The sequence below is a fragment of the Sparus aurata genome, chromosome 6 (genome assembly GCF_900880675.1).
Source record: "Sparus aurata chromosome 6, fSpaAur1.1, whole genome shotgun sequence".
In the NCBI taxonomy this organism is placed as follows: Eukaryota; Metazoa; Chordata; class Actinopteri; order Spariformes; family Sparidae; genus Sparus; species Sparus aurata.
The window spans coordinates 38,571,187-38,589,764 of NC_044192.1; the positions used below are offsets into that span (position 1 = coordinate 38,571,187).

Sequence of the window (18,578 nt, forward strand, 5' to 3'; positions counted from 1 at the left end):
CAATTTTAGCTAAATTAGACAATCATTTGCAAAGCTGATTTGTTTGAATTGTATCTAGAGTTTGCTATGCATTTATGAATGTTAATGTTTGTCTCGTAATGTTGAGACACATGACCCATCTCCAAGTGACAGAAAGCTCTGCCAGGGAGGTTGTGTTTTCACGCATGCCTGTTTATTGGTTGCTCTGTCAGCAGGATTAGATAATAAAATACTGAGTTCCACCAAATTTGGATGGAGGATCGGTCTCTGCCTGATGTTTAGAAGTTTGCACATTGATTGCTGCGTAAGGCATCTTTATTTAAACTTTGAATTAAATTGACACTCGATTTGCTCCACAACTCCACAATAGCTTCAATTTACAGTGTAGTTTAAGCTTCATGAGTTTAAATCTTCCTCCATCTACTGCAAAGAGTAAACAGTCACACCTACATACAGGTAAAATGAAAAAATGACTACCTAATTCAAAAGCTCTTTACTTAACAGATTAAACCTTCAAGTTCAAGGCACAGTTAGCACATATTTCAGCCTGACTGCACAAATGTAGGATTATTCTGTTGTTCTGCTCTTCTTTTATTATCCCTGACCTTTGAGAGGCAGACGCAGTCATGCATTCTCTCCAGGACATTAGCTCTTCTAGTTCAATTTGTTCATAAGAATGACGCACTAACCCATGCCTTTGTGTGTGGGGCATCTTTTTTCTTTTTTTTCTAAAGACATGGAGGAGGACAGATGGCTGGATGTGATCTACTAGTCTGCTGGTCCTGGTCTGAACGTTCACTCTCTCTTAGCAACAGTTTCTTAATTCAAATTCAAGACTGAGGTTTTTTAATATTTAACTACGTTGTATATATTCTGTTGTTTCCCACCTTTGCTTCATTCTGAGATGTGTTTGCATTCATCAAAGATTATTAAATACATAAACATGTGTCCATGTTTCTGTGTTTCAGTTATAAATATATTTTTCAATTGTTTCCCAGATCTGATCAAAATGCATACCACGGCCACACTGTAGTTTATTTTGAGTCAGTCCAACAACAACTGTCCTGCTGGAAGAAAAACCCACCACAGCACCATCTGTGGATTAATCCCCTGCTGAAATTAGTCCCTGACAATTACATTATTTGGTCTTGTTTTAGTACTGTTTATTGAAAACCTACAGTGACCAGCTGTCAGATGGTTTTGAAAAAAAAAAAAGAGATATATTTTTTTAGATTAGAAGCACAAACAGGGTAGGGAAATGATTAAGTATATAACGATGAACCAACACATTGTGTACAACATCACAAGGCCAGCCAACATTTTAGGTCTTAGAAATGACAAGCTCGTCTATTACAGTGGATGTTGTAAGATGGCAAATGCAGCACTTTGCGTGTTACATTGCTTTTCAAACCGTGATGCTTTCCAGGAATCATGAACATGCTGCAGATGTTTTCATCTGTTAACAGTGAAATAACTATGAGCTACACCTGAAGTGACGCGCAGGTCACTGAAGCTGACTTGAAAATAGAAAAGTTACAGAACTGTGAATCAGCTGAGGAACTGTTGTTACACTGTTGTAGCTGATTGGTTGGCTGTTGTCATGGAGATGACAGGACACGTGAACGGACGGGCGCGAGAGGAGGTTCAAGTGGAATAAAGGCCGGAGTGATTGAGATGGAGAGCAGAGCGGCTGGACGGAGCCCTCCGGCCCTGAGCTCGTCTTCGCTGACCACAGATGACCAGCCGATGGGAGGTTAGGAGGACTCTGACCCCCCCTCAGTGAGCTGACTGACCACACCAGACTGTCTGCTGCCTCTCAGCCTGGATGATGGAGGTGGAGGTGGAGGGCTGCTGGCAGCGTGTGCTCCGGCTGCTGCTCCTGCTCCTGCTCGGCTGCATGAGCCTCCACTGCTCGGCCATCGAGACCGGTAAGACTTCACCGACTGCAGCAGGCTCCATTCACTGATGGAGGAGTCTGGAACTGCCTCCCAGTTGTGCATATTGACTCAAAGTATGTTCACACGACCTAAAAACGATCGTTTAGCTCGAGCCGTCAGTGTGAGCTCCTCTCTCAGCTCGTGCTCTCACTTTTACTTCATTTCATTCTGTCAAACAGAAACAGCGTTCATACAGCAGGCTGCTGGACATCAACTGAACGTTTTGCCTTAAGAATACCAGAAGTCTCTATGTCTCCTCACATGGTACCTGGCTTTAAAAGCAAAACACATGGTGCTATAAAAAAGGAAAGAAAAACAAAGCACAAAAATGTCAAATGTGAAGACCTTCATACATATTGTTGAACGTCCTCTGCCATTCTTTAAAACACATCATATAAAAGAATGTAAATGTAAATGTACTTTATTTATACAGCCCTTTACAACAACCCTTTCGGTGTACCAAAGTGCTTTACAGCAGGTAATAAGTAAAAAGAATAAATAAAAACAATTAAAACAATAAAAACAGTGAAAGCAATAAAATACAGCTAAATCAAATAAGATAAAATAAGATAAAAAATGTCATCACGCTACTGGGTATTAAAAGCCATCCTAAATAAATAGGTTTTTAGCCTAGATTTGAAGAGGCCCAGGTCAGAAATAACACGCATCTAGGTGGGGAGCTTATTCCAGAGCCTGGGAGCAGCACAGGGGCGGTTCTAGGGGGGGGCCAACAGTGGCCAGTGCCCCCGTAACTCTGAGTCTGGACCCCCCCGTGGCCCCCCTGACAGTGAGTCTGCATTAATAATACAATGACAGATTTCTTGCTATGATTTTGTTCTGAAGGGAAAGGCAGAAATAAAGTGTCTCAGCAGTTTACTACCCAATCAAAATTGCTGAAATTGTAAACACTGCTTTATCTGAATGAGGGATTTATCCTTTTTTCCGAGTTGTATGTGCCCCCTAACAAAAAAGCCGGCCCCAACCTGGCCCCCCTATTAAAACTGGTCTAGAACCGCCACTGGAGCAGCAACACAAGAACACATAAATGAGCCCATAATGGTTAATGGTTGGAGGAAAGTGGAGCTCAACCAAGCTGCTAATATTGGCCTATCACAGATATGTCTGTAGAGAGGTGTAGTTTGTTTGTAGTCCCTAAACCCGGAAATCTGTTAGCATGCTAGCATGTTAGCCCATCCAGTGTGAGTTTATTTAATGTCTTTTCAGTTAAATGTGTGAAATAAGGTGTGTAGTTACCACAGACTGAACATATTCACACTCCTTGTTCTACAATGTAAAAATCCATCATTAAATGTCCCACAGTTTAATTATAAAGCTCTTCCGTGTGTTAAAAACAGTTAGCGGTTGCTAACAAGTGTCTGAATGAGACTACAGAGGTTGTCGGGGACATTAAACGTCCTCACAGCGAACACAGAGACTCATCTACTCACTAGTCTGTCTTTACACACTATTCTAACTCTGACTTTACAACTTATATATTGATCACTTTATAGAAAACTTGTAGTTATTGTGTAGTAAGACTCTTAGTGATGGTGACGTTTAAGTCATGTGACTGTTATGTCGTCTGTTTCTAACCTAACATTCATCACGTTCATCTGTGAAGATCATCCTGATGAACAAAACATGTTCAGAGTATCATAAACTTGTGTTTGACTCAGAGAGTATTCTCAGCAATAATCCAAAATCAAATTAAAATCCCACAGAGGGAACCAGAGTGATGCTAATTTCAGGATGGCATACAAAACTACATCCTCCCTACACCAATCTGTTAGCATATATGTTGTCCAGTATGAAAAGATTGGAAATTATAATTGTTGAATTCCAAGTGAAATAAAATGTTGTGTTTAAGTGTAAAATATAGAACCACGTTTAAGGGATGCCTGCAAAATGAACGCTGATATCAGCATCGTTCCCAAAAATTCATTGGGCTGTAAATGAAGTTGCTAAAGTGACCTTTACCTAACAGTGGAACATTTAGATATTGAGCTAATGCCATATAATAATTACAACAATATTATGTTACCCAACTCTATATAGTTATGAAAGTACTACAATTGTGATAGAAAGGAAATGTAAGTGATGTAGTAAGTAAATGTAGTGATTATAGTATTGTTTGTGATGTGAAATTTCAAAACACAGTTTGATTCTACACATTATACATTTTCTGTAATGATTACTACTCTGAGCTGTAACTTCTGCCTTCTGTTTTAACAACTAGTGTTTACTAGAAATCATGCATGCTTTACATTTTTTCTGACTGTATTGAATGTACTATAATGAACTCGAATGAATGAACTTGAATGAACTCACAGGTTCTATCAAGTATTTTTCTGTAATTCAGCCTTCCACTCCTTTACGTATGGTTTGAAAATTAATTGGAATCAAGTTACAGTAGTGTTTTTTCATAGTGTGGTTTAAAGGCAAACTGAGAAGTTCTCACTGCATTAAAACTTCAAAAAATGAATGCAGGCTTGGTGTTAGTGTGTTTTGATAGATCACACAACTCAGGCAAATCTGTACTTGTATTGACATATTTTATGGATATTGATAAATGACTCCTGGAACAGTAGACCAAATACATTTGACTTGTAAAGCCACGTAGCATGGTCTGCAAAATGTGTAGCTTTGATGTGAGGTATCAGCGATTTGTGGAAGCTGAAAATCACATGTATAGTTCTTTGAACTGCTCCTAGAATTAGCTCTGTTTATTTGTTTGTTAATGAGTCATTCATAAGGACGTAAGTTCATTCTAAATGGATCATTCTAAATGGATGATGAGTGATGACGTAAAGTTTCTGTCTTGTTAATATAAAAGTTCACTTTAATGTCAATCAGGTATGACAGTTGTGGGGGATGTTTTTCTATGTTCAAACTACATAGACCTTTTCAAAAAAATGCATATCATCTATACTGTATAGATGTTGTTTTTGTGAATGTGAGTATGGTGTGATACAAGAGTTCTTCAGTATGGCCCACCTCGGCTTTTGCCTTATTAGACTACCTTATTCATGTTTATTCACTGTACTGTTTATTTACCTTGTTTGCATGCAGCTGGACTGACTGACTGTAGATGTAAAGTGATATAGTGAAGCCTGCGTTGAGTCACCAGTGTTTGGATAACACATGGATTCACAGTGAAGCCGCTGCCCTTTTCCAAACAATGCTGTCTCAAAGACATTTGTCACTACAGTGTGTCATCCAGGACCCCTGCCCTTTCTGAAATAGACCCTGTTTACAATGATGGTGCTCAAAAAGAGTTGAATTTTCCAGTCTGCAAAAGTCTTTACTGGTTACTCTGTGTCCTCTGGTCACCCATGTTTTGGACAGCGTCCCCTAAGGCTTTGTATTTACTAATGAGGTGCAGAGGGGATGAGCTGTTTCCCACCAACAGGGGCTCTGGGGCTTTGGGACATTCCTGGAGGTCAGTGTAGGAGGGTCTAGTTGTCTCCCATGGAAACAGAGCTAATAAACTCCAGGGGTGATCGTAAATTTTCTCATTATTTGGCCTGCGGCCCAGGGGCAGGGGGTGCTGGGTGGCTGGGTGGAGGCTGCTGGAGCCGGATCTGCCCATCCATTTGTCCTGTTCCTGCCTGTAGATGAGTGGTGAGCTGCTTCTAATGATCGAAATGCTGATCAACACCAGGTTTAACAGGTGTCATGAGTTTGTACATCTACCAGTGTGCTGTATTCACCCCTTGTAGCATCACAAGAATTTTGAATGTTGTTGCCCTCTTTAACCACACATTCAGAGGTCTGTCAAGATTCTCAGTCAGCCGGGTCATTGTGTATCTAAAAGTGCAAAGTCAAGAGCAACTGGACTAGCTTTAGATTCTTAATTCTTACCTGTTTTAAGTATTACATTTGTAAATGGTCCAGTGTTGTCTAAATTAGAGACATAATGTACCTTTAACTTTGAAATAAATCTACTTGATGTGTCTAACTCAGACTGCTGAAGCCTCGCATTAGCTTCAGATCAGTTTTGGAGTAATGTTTTACATGAAAGAGGAGCCTAGATTTCGTCCCCCGTCTCTTTGATTGGCAGCAAATTGGTATGGGCTCTTTGAATGGCCAGCACAAAAAGGAAGAATGATTTCTGCAAGCAAAACCTGTTTCAGTGACATTAGTTAAAGACAGACATGAAAAACAGTGAATGTACAAATTAATTAATTAAAGAGAGAGAATAAGAAACAGAAGAGCGACACAGAATACCAACGAACATGACACAATCTATAAAGAAGACGGAGGGATGGTAAGGAAGAGTACAGTCAAACAAAACAGGACAGTTTGTCCCTGACAGCAGTACATGCTCTCTGGTTCTTCTGACATGTAAAACTTATGTAGCTCAGTAAGTAATGCCATGTCTCATGTTTGCTGACAAACAGACAGACAGACAGACAGACTGTGATGGAGCAGCTCTGACACTGTAGGCCACACACACACACACACAAACCACGCATAAACACACTCATACACGCCGCATTTGTCCATTGTGTGGCTGGCTGCAGGCAGCGCACACACCTACACACATGTCACACATTTCTCTGATCCATTCACCAAATATTTCAAACACCTTGTTATTATCCCTCGTTCACTGTTTCCAGCACGCATACTGTATATTCACACAAAAATTAAAAACACTCACTGACCCTCTGATGAAACGCTGCCAGATTATATGGTTAATAGTAGATTTCCATGTTAATAAGTATGCCCAGGCGCTATTACTTTAAAGGGGGCCATCTTGGCCTGGTGAAATCAGTCTTGGATTGGTCACAGAGAAGTTAACAGCTGTTGAGCTATCAGACTGCAAATTGTATTGTTCCAACTTTTTCTTTTTCCTTTGTGTCTGTTTCTATATGGAAGATATTGAATCAATGATTATTATATTATATTCAGCTGTATCCCATCATGTTCCTGAGTCCTGTGACTCCCTGTTCTACAATGATGTACGGAGGAATCTTCACTAATCACCGAAACCATCACGACATAAAGCGATGGATGCTTGCATCACTTCCTGCTGAGATCCCCTTAAGCAAGGCACCAAGCCATATATGTACCAAATGGTAGTGCAGAGCATACACTGTGAGTGTATTCCTCTTTGTAACATCAAACTCTGAACAGCTGATCTTACTGGAGGCTGTGAAGTGTGGTGTTCAAGTCATCTAGTCTCACATAGCCAGACCTCTCTCATCTGACCCGTTTTCAGTTTATGTAGTCTCAAATACACAACACAACACCATCACCTTGTCTATGATAGGGACTGGACTGTGAGGGCTGCCAGGCAGGCAGGAAAATAAACCACTGTGTTAACGTTACGTTACTAAATACTGCACTTACTAATGTGGCGTTCTCTCTTCCAAATAAACCAGTCACGTAACTATCCATCCATTCATGAAATGAAATCGCACACTAGAGGATCCTCCTCACCCCGGGTATACGCACAAACATCAGCAGTTAATAAGAGTGGCATTCAACAGTGTAACATGACGTGCAACAGAAGTGATCCACAGAACAGCGCATCATCCATGTAAAGAGGACAGATTCCAACAATGTAATCCACTGAATCACTCAGATCTTGTGTCTTGATATCAAACAGACAGCCACTGCTAGTTTTTCATCTCAAACCAAAGTGTGTGTCCTTTAACTAAACTAAAGTTACTCTATTTTACTAATGTTACAAAGCCCGAGCATCACTGGAACTTATCAGGGAGAGGGTGGGAGGGACTAGGGGGGAGAAAGAGAGGGAAAGGGAGGAGACCCTAATGTTCAGTTCAACAGTCCTGATCAAGCTAATACCAAAGATCGTTCAGTGTTGCATTTAACAAAAAAATAAAAGTATGAATATAGATGACTATGTTGTACCGGTCCAGCTTTCACTATATCGACTGATTAATCGGTTAATTTCTTTTTCCTTCTCTCAACTATCTTTATTATATCAGCCTTTAAAAATCTGCTATCAGTCGACCTCTAATTTCTGGAGCTTCACAGAAAAACATGCATCATTGCAGCATTCTCCTAAACAACTGGACACAACTGAAATATCTGATTATCTGGAAAGTACTGTTCTGTATTTTGCAAGAAATGACAGGGTGGGACCCTGTCATTTCTTGCTCATCATAAATACAGGCATTTGTGATGAGCATTGTAATATATATATTTTTTTATGTCAAACATCCCTGATCGTTTGTAGTCAGACTCGTTTCATTGTGTTGATGCTCCATGTATCAGTTTGTCTCTGAGGAGTCTGTGTTGTGTCTTTTCCACATCAGTCAACGTGGTGGACTTCTGTGGCCAGACAATCCGGGGTGACGGCATGATCGTCAACTCACACCAGGAATCCAAAAAGTACTACTTTGTGACTATGGCGACTGATTGTCACCTCACCATGCAGGCCAGCTCCCCCAAAGACAAGGTGCAGTTCCACTTCCGCTTCTTCCTGGTCTACAGTCTGTTACGAGTGGCCCCTTTGAGCCCCGCCCCTGTCTTCCCAGAGTCGCCTCGGGGCTCTGCTCCTCTCAACCCTAGACTGGAGCCCACCTCTGGTGAGAGCTCGGGGGACCCGTGTCATGCTGGCTCATACGTTCAGTTCTATGATGGACGGGACAGGAGTTCGCCTCCCCTTGGGCCTCCTCTTTGTGGGAAGAGTTTGCCGCGGCCAGTGCTGTCCACAGGAAACTACCTGACCCTGAGGCTGGTGACACGGGGGACTCAGCCCAGGGTCGACTTTGTGGGGGACTTCACCTCCTTCAGACTGGGTAAGAAAAAAGGCCACGTCCACACATTCCACAGATGCTTGTTGTCTTACAGGCAAGCATACATATCTGGATGAATGACAATAGTATAATGACTCTTCTATTGGAAGAGGTCTATTACTTGATTTATCAAACATCTTAGAGTTAATCCTAATACGTAAGGTACGTTCAATCATTATCCATCCAAGCATGTTCGTCACCAGTTGAACACTTGAGAAGGTAAGTATTGCCATTTGAAGGTAGCTGTTAATGAAACATGACTGTTGTTGCTATGGTTACCTGCACGCTGATTGAGAGTTGAGGTTAAGTACCCAGACACACCAAGCCGACTTCAAATAACTACTAGTACTGGCAACGAAGGCTGACTGTTGTGCCGCATTACAGCTGATGGCGGACTAGCTCGTACATTCTGCGCTTGCTTCCAAAGAAATACCTCTCCTGGGAAACAGGAAGTCTCAGGAATGCGAATATTCAAACTGTTGAACATTGATGAGTTCTTGGAACAAAATCCACTGGAAACAATCAGTAAACATGTTAAAAAACCTTCCATGTTTACAGTGAATGTAAACAGAAACTGTATTATACTTCATTATTATAGCTGTGATATAGCAATACACTGTATATACCGGTAGGGTCCAAAAGTCTGATACAAAAATGAAAAGATGTCCACTGCCTTCAAAATGATTGTAGTATTTGATTTGTACCCCTTTTGTTTTAACGATAGTATGCATTCAAGCTGGCATGGACTCCACAAGTTAGTGTAAAACCTGCTGACTCATATTATCCCAGCATGATTTGACAGTGTTCTACAAAGCTTCTTTGTGACAGAATCCTTGACTCTGTCAGTATTCAATTGCCCCTATTAATGTCCAGTGTAGCTGAAGTCAGGTGACTGTGGAGGACAGTCCATGACAGCTTTGAGGTGTGCTTATCCTGCTGCAGTAGGAATCCTTCTCCACAAAAATCAAACCAGAGGGTGGAGCATGTTTCTAAAGATGGAGTGGTACTTCTCCTTGTGCAGGTGTCCAACTCCAGAGGAGGCAAAACAGCCCCAGACTTAAATGTTCCCACCAACATGTTTCACTGTGGGGTTGAAACACTGAGGTATCATTCTCTCTCCTGTCCCTCTCTAACACACACCCTTCTGTTACTTACACTAAGCTATCGCTGGGATTCATCAGTAAATAGGACTCACTGTTTCTTCCTGAAAAGTGATTAGAAACTGTTCCTCGTCCTCAGAGATGCTACAAGACAGCCTTTTATTGACAGCACAACTGCTGATTGCGTTGTTTATTTAGCAACGTCTGTATCTGTGAAGATGTTCCTTATCTGTGTCTCAGGGAACTGACCTTGATGTATTGATCGTCTGATGGTGTGGTCATTTTGGATCTGATCACGATTTGAATACAACTGATTCAGTATCTGCAAAGGTTTTTAGATTTAAATCCACGGCCCCCTTAGAAACCTTCGATCTATTTATGATTTGACACTGAAAAAGGCCTTTACTCTGAACAGCATTGGACCTCTGACCCCTTCATTTTATTTCCTTCTTGCTCAGACTTGCTGATTATTTTCAATATAAGGGATTGTTATTGGAAGGGGCAGTGGGCTGAAGGTCGCAGATAACAACAGAATACACAAACTGATCAGGAGGGCCGGTGATGTCGTGGGGGAGGAGCTGGACACTCTGACGACTGTGGCAGAGAGGAGGATGCTGTCCAAGCTTAAGTCCATCTTGGATAATGTCACACACCCTCTCTACGACACACTGGCCCAGCAGTGGAGCACATTCAGTGGAAGACTCCTCTCACCCAGATACACCACTGAGCGCCACAGGAAATCATTCCTGCCTGTGGTCATTAAACTGTATAACACCTCCCTAGAGAGTCAGAAAACCCCCCTTCTGTAACCTGACTCAAACAAAAATACGGACAATCATTCTTTTTTTTTGGGGGGGGGGGGGTTTGTTTGCACTTTTTGCACATTATTTAAACTGTACATTTGATCTTTTATATATTGTTATATATATATTTATATATATATATTTATATTTTGTTCTTAATATATGTTGTTTGTATAATATATGTTGTTTGGATATCTGGAGTGTGTAACAAAAAATAATTTCCCCCTGGGATTATTAAAGTATTTCTGATTCTGATTCTGATTCTGATTCTGATTGCCTATGTGGTCTCAGACTTTTGGACCTCATTGTATGAATACTAACTTGTTATAAAACAATAACTCGTATCTGTGTATCCCAACAGTATTCATTCATTATCAGTGACTAAACACCATAGTTGCTTCTGGCTTCAAGCAAATCCAAAATGGTCCACTTAAATTGAAAGTGGGCTGAAGACTGGGCAGAAAACGAATGCAGCAGACATTAATCTAGAGCAGCTGTTTTGTTTTCTCCGTAGATTAGAAAATACCCATTGGCTTGGATCATTTGCATGCCTACTCTGGTAACTCTCAAGCAGACGAACAGCAGACAGCTCTTATGTTAATTAGTCTGTATAGCATCAGAGATTTCCAATGTGTTAATAACTTTATGTCAGATTAACTAGAAAACACCTACTTAAACTGAGGACAGCCATATTGTCTTTTTGACTCTTATACTCTAACACTGTTAAGTTTTAAAGGCTGACTGAGATCCTTCCACTGTTGTCCTGATGTTTCAATTGTTATCTACCTCTTCAGGTTTTAACCAATCAGAGTGCAGCAATGAGCCCTATTTCACCTGCAGGAACGGAAAGTGTATCCCTCTCAGTCTGGTGTGTGATGAGAAGGGCATTGACAACTGTGGGGATGGAAGTGACTTGGAAGAAAACCTGACTACAGGTTGTAAAGGTCAGTTGAGCTGACACACACTGAAATATACAGAGAGTCCCTGGTTTTATTACAGCATGTACAGCAGAGTATTGAGAGGAAAATGTGGGGAATTTTGAGTGCTATAAAAATTTAAGGGGGCATCTTTACAGTACAACAACATGGCATAACAAACCACTTAATCAAAATCTGTCCTTCATCAGCAGGTCAGCTTTTACCTCCCGAGCCTCCACCGCCAATAGCAACCCCACCCTCAACTTTTGTGAATCCACACACTGTGCCGATTCCTTCACTGAACTGTGGCATGCCAGACACTGCTCCCAGTAATGAGTCAGTAGCAGGTGAGTGATCATTCTCACATAAGATATTATGTTGTTAAGATAAATGTGTTTTTATCAGCTGGAAGAAAGACAGTCTGTGCTGGCAGGAATCAATTCATGTCTACTACATTATGTATTGCAAAGTGTCCTGATGACTGGGCATAAAACTAATGGAGGTGACCATTGCTAAAGACTCGTAAACCAATAAATGGTGATGGATTCTCACGGCAGAGAGCGCCCTTTTGAGTGATCCGTCTCTATTCTAGCATCAGAGGTGCAAACAGAGACTGTCTGGGCCAGCCTGTCAGCTTCTGATTGCTTTTAAAACCTGGCCAAGTCTGGTCTAACAAAACAGCCATTCTTCTACTCTGACTGTTCAGCTGAGAGTGGGAGAAGGAGATTCACATTCGCCTGCTTTACAAATTGCCAGCTCTTTATTAGCTGAGATCCATTTCAATGCACCATGGTCTGTCCACAATGAGGGACCACAGGCTGGATGAACAGACACACTGTTTCATTCATTGATGGTCAAGCTGAATTCATTTGATTTTCAGAGAGTTTGAAAAGTTGATGGGCTCCAGATTCATAAATTTTATTGTAGAGTCAGTAGCTTAAATGACTGTTACAGCCAACCTCTCAAGAAAATGTTCAGCAGCTGTGCCAAGGAAATTGAACAGTTCTATACTTTTTATGCTTTAAGGCATAGTTTGTTAACTTTTATCTTTGTATTTGGACCAAACATTAATTTGATAAAGATTTTATCTCTGCCTGTGGGTAAAATAGCATAGCATGTTGTATGTAGTGCTGGACTGTTGTGAAGTTACTGTAGTCATAGAATATGTTGTCTTCTACTGATGAACACTTAGGCTGTACTCAGACCAAATTGGCGTTGCAAAAGTAGAGTCTGTTTCAACTTTTTAGCCGCAGCGAGCTGCATTTCTTTGTGGAACCCCCTCTGGTCGGCACTGCCACAGCCAAAATGCACTACCCTCATTCAGGATGAACAGAGGGACCTGCGTTTTTGCTGGATTTGGTGTGATTCCAGCCTTAGGCCGATGGAGTGGTGCCATTTCTTGAGTTCATGTTTCATGAACTTACCTTACAGTGCTGACCTCTTCCGGAAGAAGTAACCTGAGGTGCCAGGTGGTTTGTTACACAGAACAGTGGGAAATGGTTCTTGGAGACTGTTTGGAAAAGGCCAGGCTCTTTCAAAAAATATTGTCTATCACCATCAATCACAGGGTGACTTCAACCAATCAGATAAATGAATCATGTAATATAGTAGGAGCATACTACCAGTGGAGCCAGTTGGTAAATCAAACTTGCTATAACAGCATTTAAGCTAACTACTTGAGGAACCGCCATTGTTTTCAAATGAACATTCGCTTCTGCAGCTGGTCTTCGCACCTAAACTATGCACATAGTGCATGATGTTACAGTATATTGCTATGGTCCAATTGGACCAAACACCTGACCAAGTGTTTGTGTTGCCTGGAACTAACCAAATAGCCAAAGAAAACTAAAAGCAAATGGAAAATAAGAAGTGAATAGTCTATGTTCCAAGCGGTATTCAACACCGTTTGCTTGGATTGTTTGCCCCAGGTGTGGTTTTTGTCTTCATTTGTTCTGTAAATTGAAATGATGGAACAACATTAATGATGCTGTTCTTGGAACAACACCAACACAGCAACATCAGCCAGCTCACTGCAGCCAGTAGTTCTTCGTAGGATGCTGCTTGGTTAAACCACTATGGTTCGGTCACAATTACATAGTCTGGTCTGGCAATATATAGTTTGGTTCCTTGTGGAAAAAGAGGGTGCGGTTCTTTACATAGTAGCTCATGAGTATTACTTAAGTGTTTTCCACCTGTATTTCAACTCAGTGTCCTCCTCCAGTTTTTCTAAGAAAAAACTACAGTTAAATGTTTGAGCTTCCCTGTGTGAAATGATGTACATGCAGAGTTTAACATTAGGGGGCTGTTTTTCACATTCATTGGTTGAAGTGAAAAGTTTCATTGTGCTCACAAAAATAAAATCGGATTTTAAGAGGCGGGCCTACAAGTCTGATTTGTAACATCACAATTAGCTTGGCAGTTAATCCTGGTCCACTAATCTGTATACACAAGTGTGAAACTCAAGCCTCCAGTGAACATACACTGAGAATGGAATTTACAGTGCAGAAAAGATATCTCCTGGGAAGTAAACTTTTGAAATGACACATATTTGCATAATCATTTTGTCCCTCTGATCCTCAGACTCCACAGTCTCCCTGTCCCTGTTGGTTCTCTACATCCTCCTGGGTGTCGTAGCGGGCAGCGTGGTGCTCTGCTGGTGCTGCTGGTCACCTGGCTGGTTCCTGTGGCGTGTCAGCGTGTGTCGCTTCTTACCCTGCTGCAACTCGGCCTGCGCCTCCTGCCAGCTCTGTGCCCGCAGCTGCACCCACAGCAAGGAACACCGACTGGCAAAAGTAACCCCACACATACCCAACAACGGGACATCGACAGGGGCTGTGGCAACTAACAGCAGTGCTGATGAAAATGTTACCATAGCGGCTGTTTAGAGCAGAAGGGCTGTTCGCTTGATCAGCCCGGCATATGTGGAAGGTAACAGCTGCTGAGCGCTGATCAGTGGTGAACATGTCACTTCACCATGCACTGAAACATTACCAAGAATCTTTTTATTGAAGGTTGGACTGACTGGCTCAGTATGCAGACTGAATGGTTCTGGTTATTCTGTGGTTTATGTGCTTTAACTGATGATGCAGCTGATGTGATTGCTGGGTTTATGTTGTTATAAGAAGGTAAAGCAGGGTACTGTATGACTATGAATTGTATGAAAAGTTTGAATGTAACTGAAAGGACAGGATTAAGGGTTCTTCGACTCACTTAAAGGAACAGTTCTGCCAAAATGAAGATATAATTACCTAATTTTCATTTTCAGGTGAACTGTTCTTTCAAGAAACATTTTGTTCACAGCACTTGACCTGTTTCCTTGTTATCTCTTACTGTACATAATATGATGGCAGCACATTCTGTTTGAGAGACTGCTGATGAAGTCTGAGAAGTGGAGCCTTAAATGCTTTGCCAGTTTCCAGAAGACACAAGAGTGTTAAGTTGTTAGCATGAGCAGATTTTGTGCAAAAAATGTTTTGGTCTTATAAATGTGCTTAGACTTCATAGAAGTAACAGTTTAGCCGTCCGATGAAACTACACTTCCAGTCCTCAGCTTTGACCTAAGTTGTCCATGGACACACGCTGAGGAAACAGCCACAGAACTACAAAGTCACCCACCTGGTGACAACAGCTGTTCTCCCCCGGAGAAATTCCTTCAAACTTTCCACTCTCCTCCCAGCAGTCCACTGTTGTTCTACGTACAAGCTGATATGAAGTTTGGACAGTGGAGCACAAAGTTCTCTCGTGCCTGTTCAACATTTTTAAGGGAATAACTTGTAGTGATTGAGCATGGACTTTCAACATGCAGTTACTTGCATAAAGTAAACCATACAACAAATGAGAACAAACAGAAATTCTTGATAATTACTTAAATAAATCAAGTGCTGTCAGCACGAGTAGTTGTGGTGAGCAGATTTCTGTGTTGAAATGAAAAAATAAAAATGAATAACAGTAACATGAATTTTACAGATATTTTGTTAATAATTGATATTAATGTACCTGAAAATAATTTGACCAAAAAAAACACTGATGCCTTTGTTGTTATTCTGTCTTTATGTTCACTGGCATTTGTATTGACCATGAACAACCCCTCTACCATCTCAAGTGTTCAAGTTGGACTATGGTTGTCATCTACTGAACTATTTTAGTCTTAGCTGTTTCAGCCTGCCTGTTTTCTACTGATGTGCTAGTAAGCTGATAAGCAAATAATATGTAAGAGTGGCCTTTTATTGTGGCCAACCCAAGGCACACCTTTGTAAAAATCATGCTAGTTAATAAACAGTATCCTGATATGCCGCACCTGTCAGCAAAAGAAGAAGTGCTCACTGACACAGATTTAACAGATTTGTTCTCAGACTAGTAAAAATGTAAGTAAAACAAAAGCATTACTTTTATGTTTTTGGTCATGGTAAAGCAAGATGCAGGGTTAATCTCTTTGCAGCCCTGTCCTCTCCCAGGCTTCATATACAGTACAGAGTACAGTAGACCTGACATCCCTGTCTTCATCTTTTACCAGATTGATGCTTCACGTGAGGGGCAGCATGTGTTCATGTGTCCAGCAGGCAAACTTTCTTTGTGGCATCCTCTAGATGGAGTAGCTCCATAACCTTTCCTCCTTGTGCTACAGTATGTGTTATGTGGCTACATCACACAGAGCCCCATGTACTGTTTCTTTAGTGATTTTGACTTTTGTCCCTGCTAAGGCATAAGGCCACATGTTTAAACAAACTAAGTATTCCTGACCTCCAGGTTGCCAGGCTACAGCATGTTGAAGCATGCAGACTTCTTTATCTGTCTTTCTGCTTGGACTGTACAGGAATACACATGCATCTGTGTTCCCATCAAACCCCACACACACACACACACACACACACACATACACAAGGACAGTATAGATCCAATCAACTAGGGCTTCCTCTGATGTGCATGTGCATCAGTCTTTTCAGAAGATCAGCACTCCAGCTGGAGGTTTTTCTAACAAGATTTATCTAAAGAGCTCAAAATTCCAGCAACTTTGGTTGTATATAGAATAACTTTATTGTCAGACCAACACACTCAGAGACTTTTCTTACTTTTTACTGTAAGCTTTCATTTAATGAGGATTTAACAGTTTCCTCTTGTCATTTGAGTCTCACAGTTCCAGGCTGATTTTTTTTTTAAATAGGATCTGTGTTTAATAGACAATGTGAGAATCTATGTAAGATGTACATGATTAAATCCAGGTCTCAAAGCTGCACTAATCAATATTTTTGGAGCAACTGGATCAAATGTGTCAAGTAAAAGGGGTCCCATGAGTCACATTAACAAAGATTGATCAACCAGTCTTGTGATTCCCTTCTACAGTTTTTTTGCCTCTCTAAGCTCATTGTTTTGGTTTCGGATTCACAGCAACCATAGCAGCAGCAGCAGGCTGAAAAACAGCTCAAAAATCCCCCCATACACTACCTGCTCAAACAAACAGCAGACACACACAGACACCAATGATGAACATAGTGGAACATTTAGCAGCTGTAGGCAGATATTACCATCAGGAGTTGATTGAGACCAAATAAGATCTAACGAAAGTGTGAAAAACATGCATCAGGTTGTTCTGTGTCTGCTGGATGTGTACCATAGTTCATCTTAATGACTTTACATTGTGGGAATGTGTTTGCAGTGTTTTCACTTTCCACAAATAGCAAAAAAGAATATTAGAATCCAGCTCTTAAAGGGTAAATCAAAGAATATGAATAATTTGATTGAAAGGAAAATAGTGTCAATTTATGTAACATATTTTATTATGTAACATCTGAAATTGATTAAATCGCTCTCCCATAAGCTATATAAGATATTTGATGTTTTCACCAAACTGCAGCATAATGTAAATAATGAATATTTACTTTCATTATTATCGAAATAGGAATGTATGTCATTCTAAAAAGTTCAAGGTTAGTCTTTTATTGTGATTTTGGACTAGTCAGCAGTGTCAGTGTCATTCTGTTGGTGTTGTTTTGTACATACTGTAATGTTTTAATAAAATGTACTGCCATTTCTTCAGACCTACGTTTTCTACATTCATCTTTTTCCCACTTGCATGCCAACACTGTTAAACTGTTAGAAACATACACTTTAACCATCTAAAAACAGCTGATGACTGTCACACATGCTGGTTTGTAGGCTAAGCTCACAATTCAAAGCAGGATGTCATCACATCCTTGTTTGCAGCTTGGTGCAGCCTGCTCTTTATCTGACTCACAGGCTGCTTGGTTGACACTGGGGAGGTCTTGGCAAAGAGTCAGCAGCTTCACACTGTGTGTGTTGCCTTTGGTATCCACTGGCAACCTTTCAAGTCAAATTCCTGTTTCTATGAAAGACAGAAAAAAATAAATTTCCCAACCCCTTTGTCCCTTTGAGTTGACTGCTTGTAATTGACCTTTTGACCCCTAGTTAATTTATCTGCAGAGGCATTAATATCAGAAAATGATTTTTGATCATTTTAAGCAGATAAAACTACTTAAACTCTTAACTGTCTGAGACCAGGCATTCAAGAGCATGTATAAAATCACATATTTTGGATTGTCACAGAAAATCTGGCAAGAGACTCCAGAGAGTTAAACGACTACAGCAAATCTTCCAGAGGCTTCTATAGGCATCCAAAAGAGACGGAAGGTCTCATTTTTACAATCTGCTCAAATATGGCCAACAAAAAAGTGATTAAAACACTTAAATCACTACAAATTGGTATGGAGCCCCTTCAAATGTTATTAATTCCCCCTTAAAATCTGTAGAATTGAGATGTATGATATGAAACCTCAAAGTGCAAAGCAAGTGAAACGGATGCTCTCAGAACACCTCTTGATTTCAAAAATATTTACATGGCCCATCGCCAAAACATCTGCAGTAAGGACAAACATGAAAGTGATTAAAGGGACCTTGAATCAATTCTAGTTTAATGTTAATCAGCTAGAGTATAGTTTAGTATTATTCACCCCCACACTCAGTTTAGCTCAACTGTGTTCAGCGATGTATGGGTTTTCCATTTCAGCCCTCACGTAGGCCTTCACTCATACCATTCTTAGAGCAGAGAGTATCATGTTGA

At 40.7% G+C, this 18,578-nt stretch overlaps 1 protein-coding gene across 2 annotated transcripts; it reads left to right on the forward strand.

The window, feature by feature from the left end:
• Nucleotides 1–1,608: 1,608 nt before the first annotated feature.
• On the forward strand, nucleotides 1,609–17,538 carry ldlrad2 (low density lipoprotein receptor class A domain containing 2). 2 transcript variants are annotated; one of them, XM_030419572.1, is made up of 5 exons: nucleotides 1,609–1,907; nucleotides 8,201–8,686; nucleotides 11,381–11,530; nucleotides 11,713–11,850; nucleotides 14,084–17,538. In XM_030419572.1, exons 1-5 carry the CDS (start codon nucleotides 1,805–1,807, stop codon nucleotides 14,386–14,388), a joined length of 1,182 nt encoding a protein of 393 aa, XP_030275432.1. In that variant the 5' UTR covers nucleotides 1,609–1,804; the 3' UTR covers nucleotides 14,389–17,538. The 2 variants fall into 2 exon arrangements, with proteins under 2 accessions (XP_030275432.1, XP_030275433.1); XM_030419573.1 differs by having other exon boundaries at nucleotides 11,716–11,850.
• Nucleotides 17,539–18,578: the final 1,040 nt, after the last annotated feature.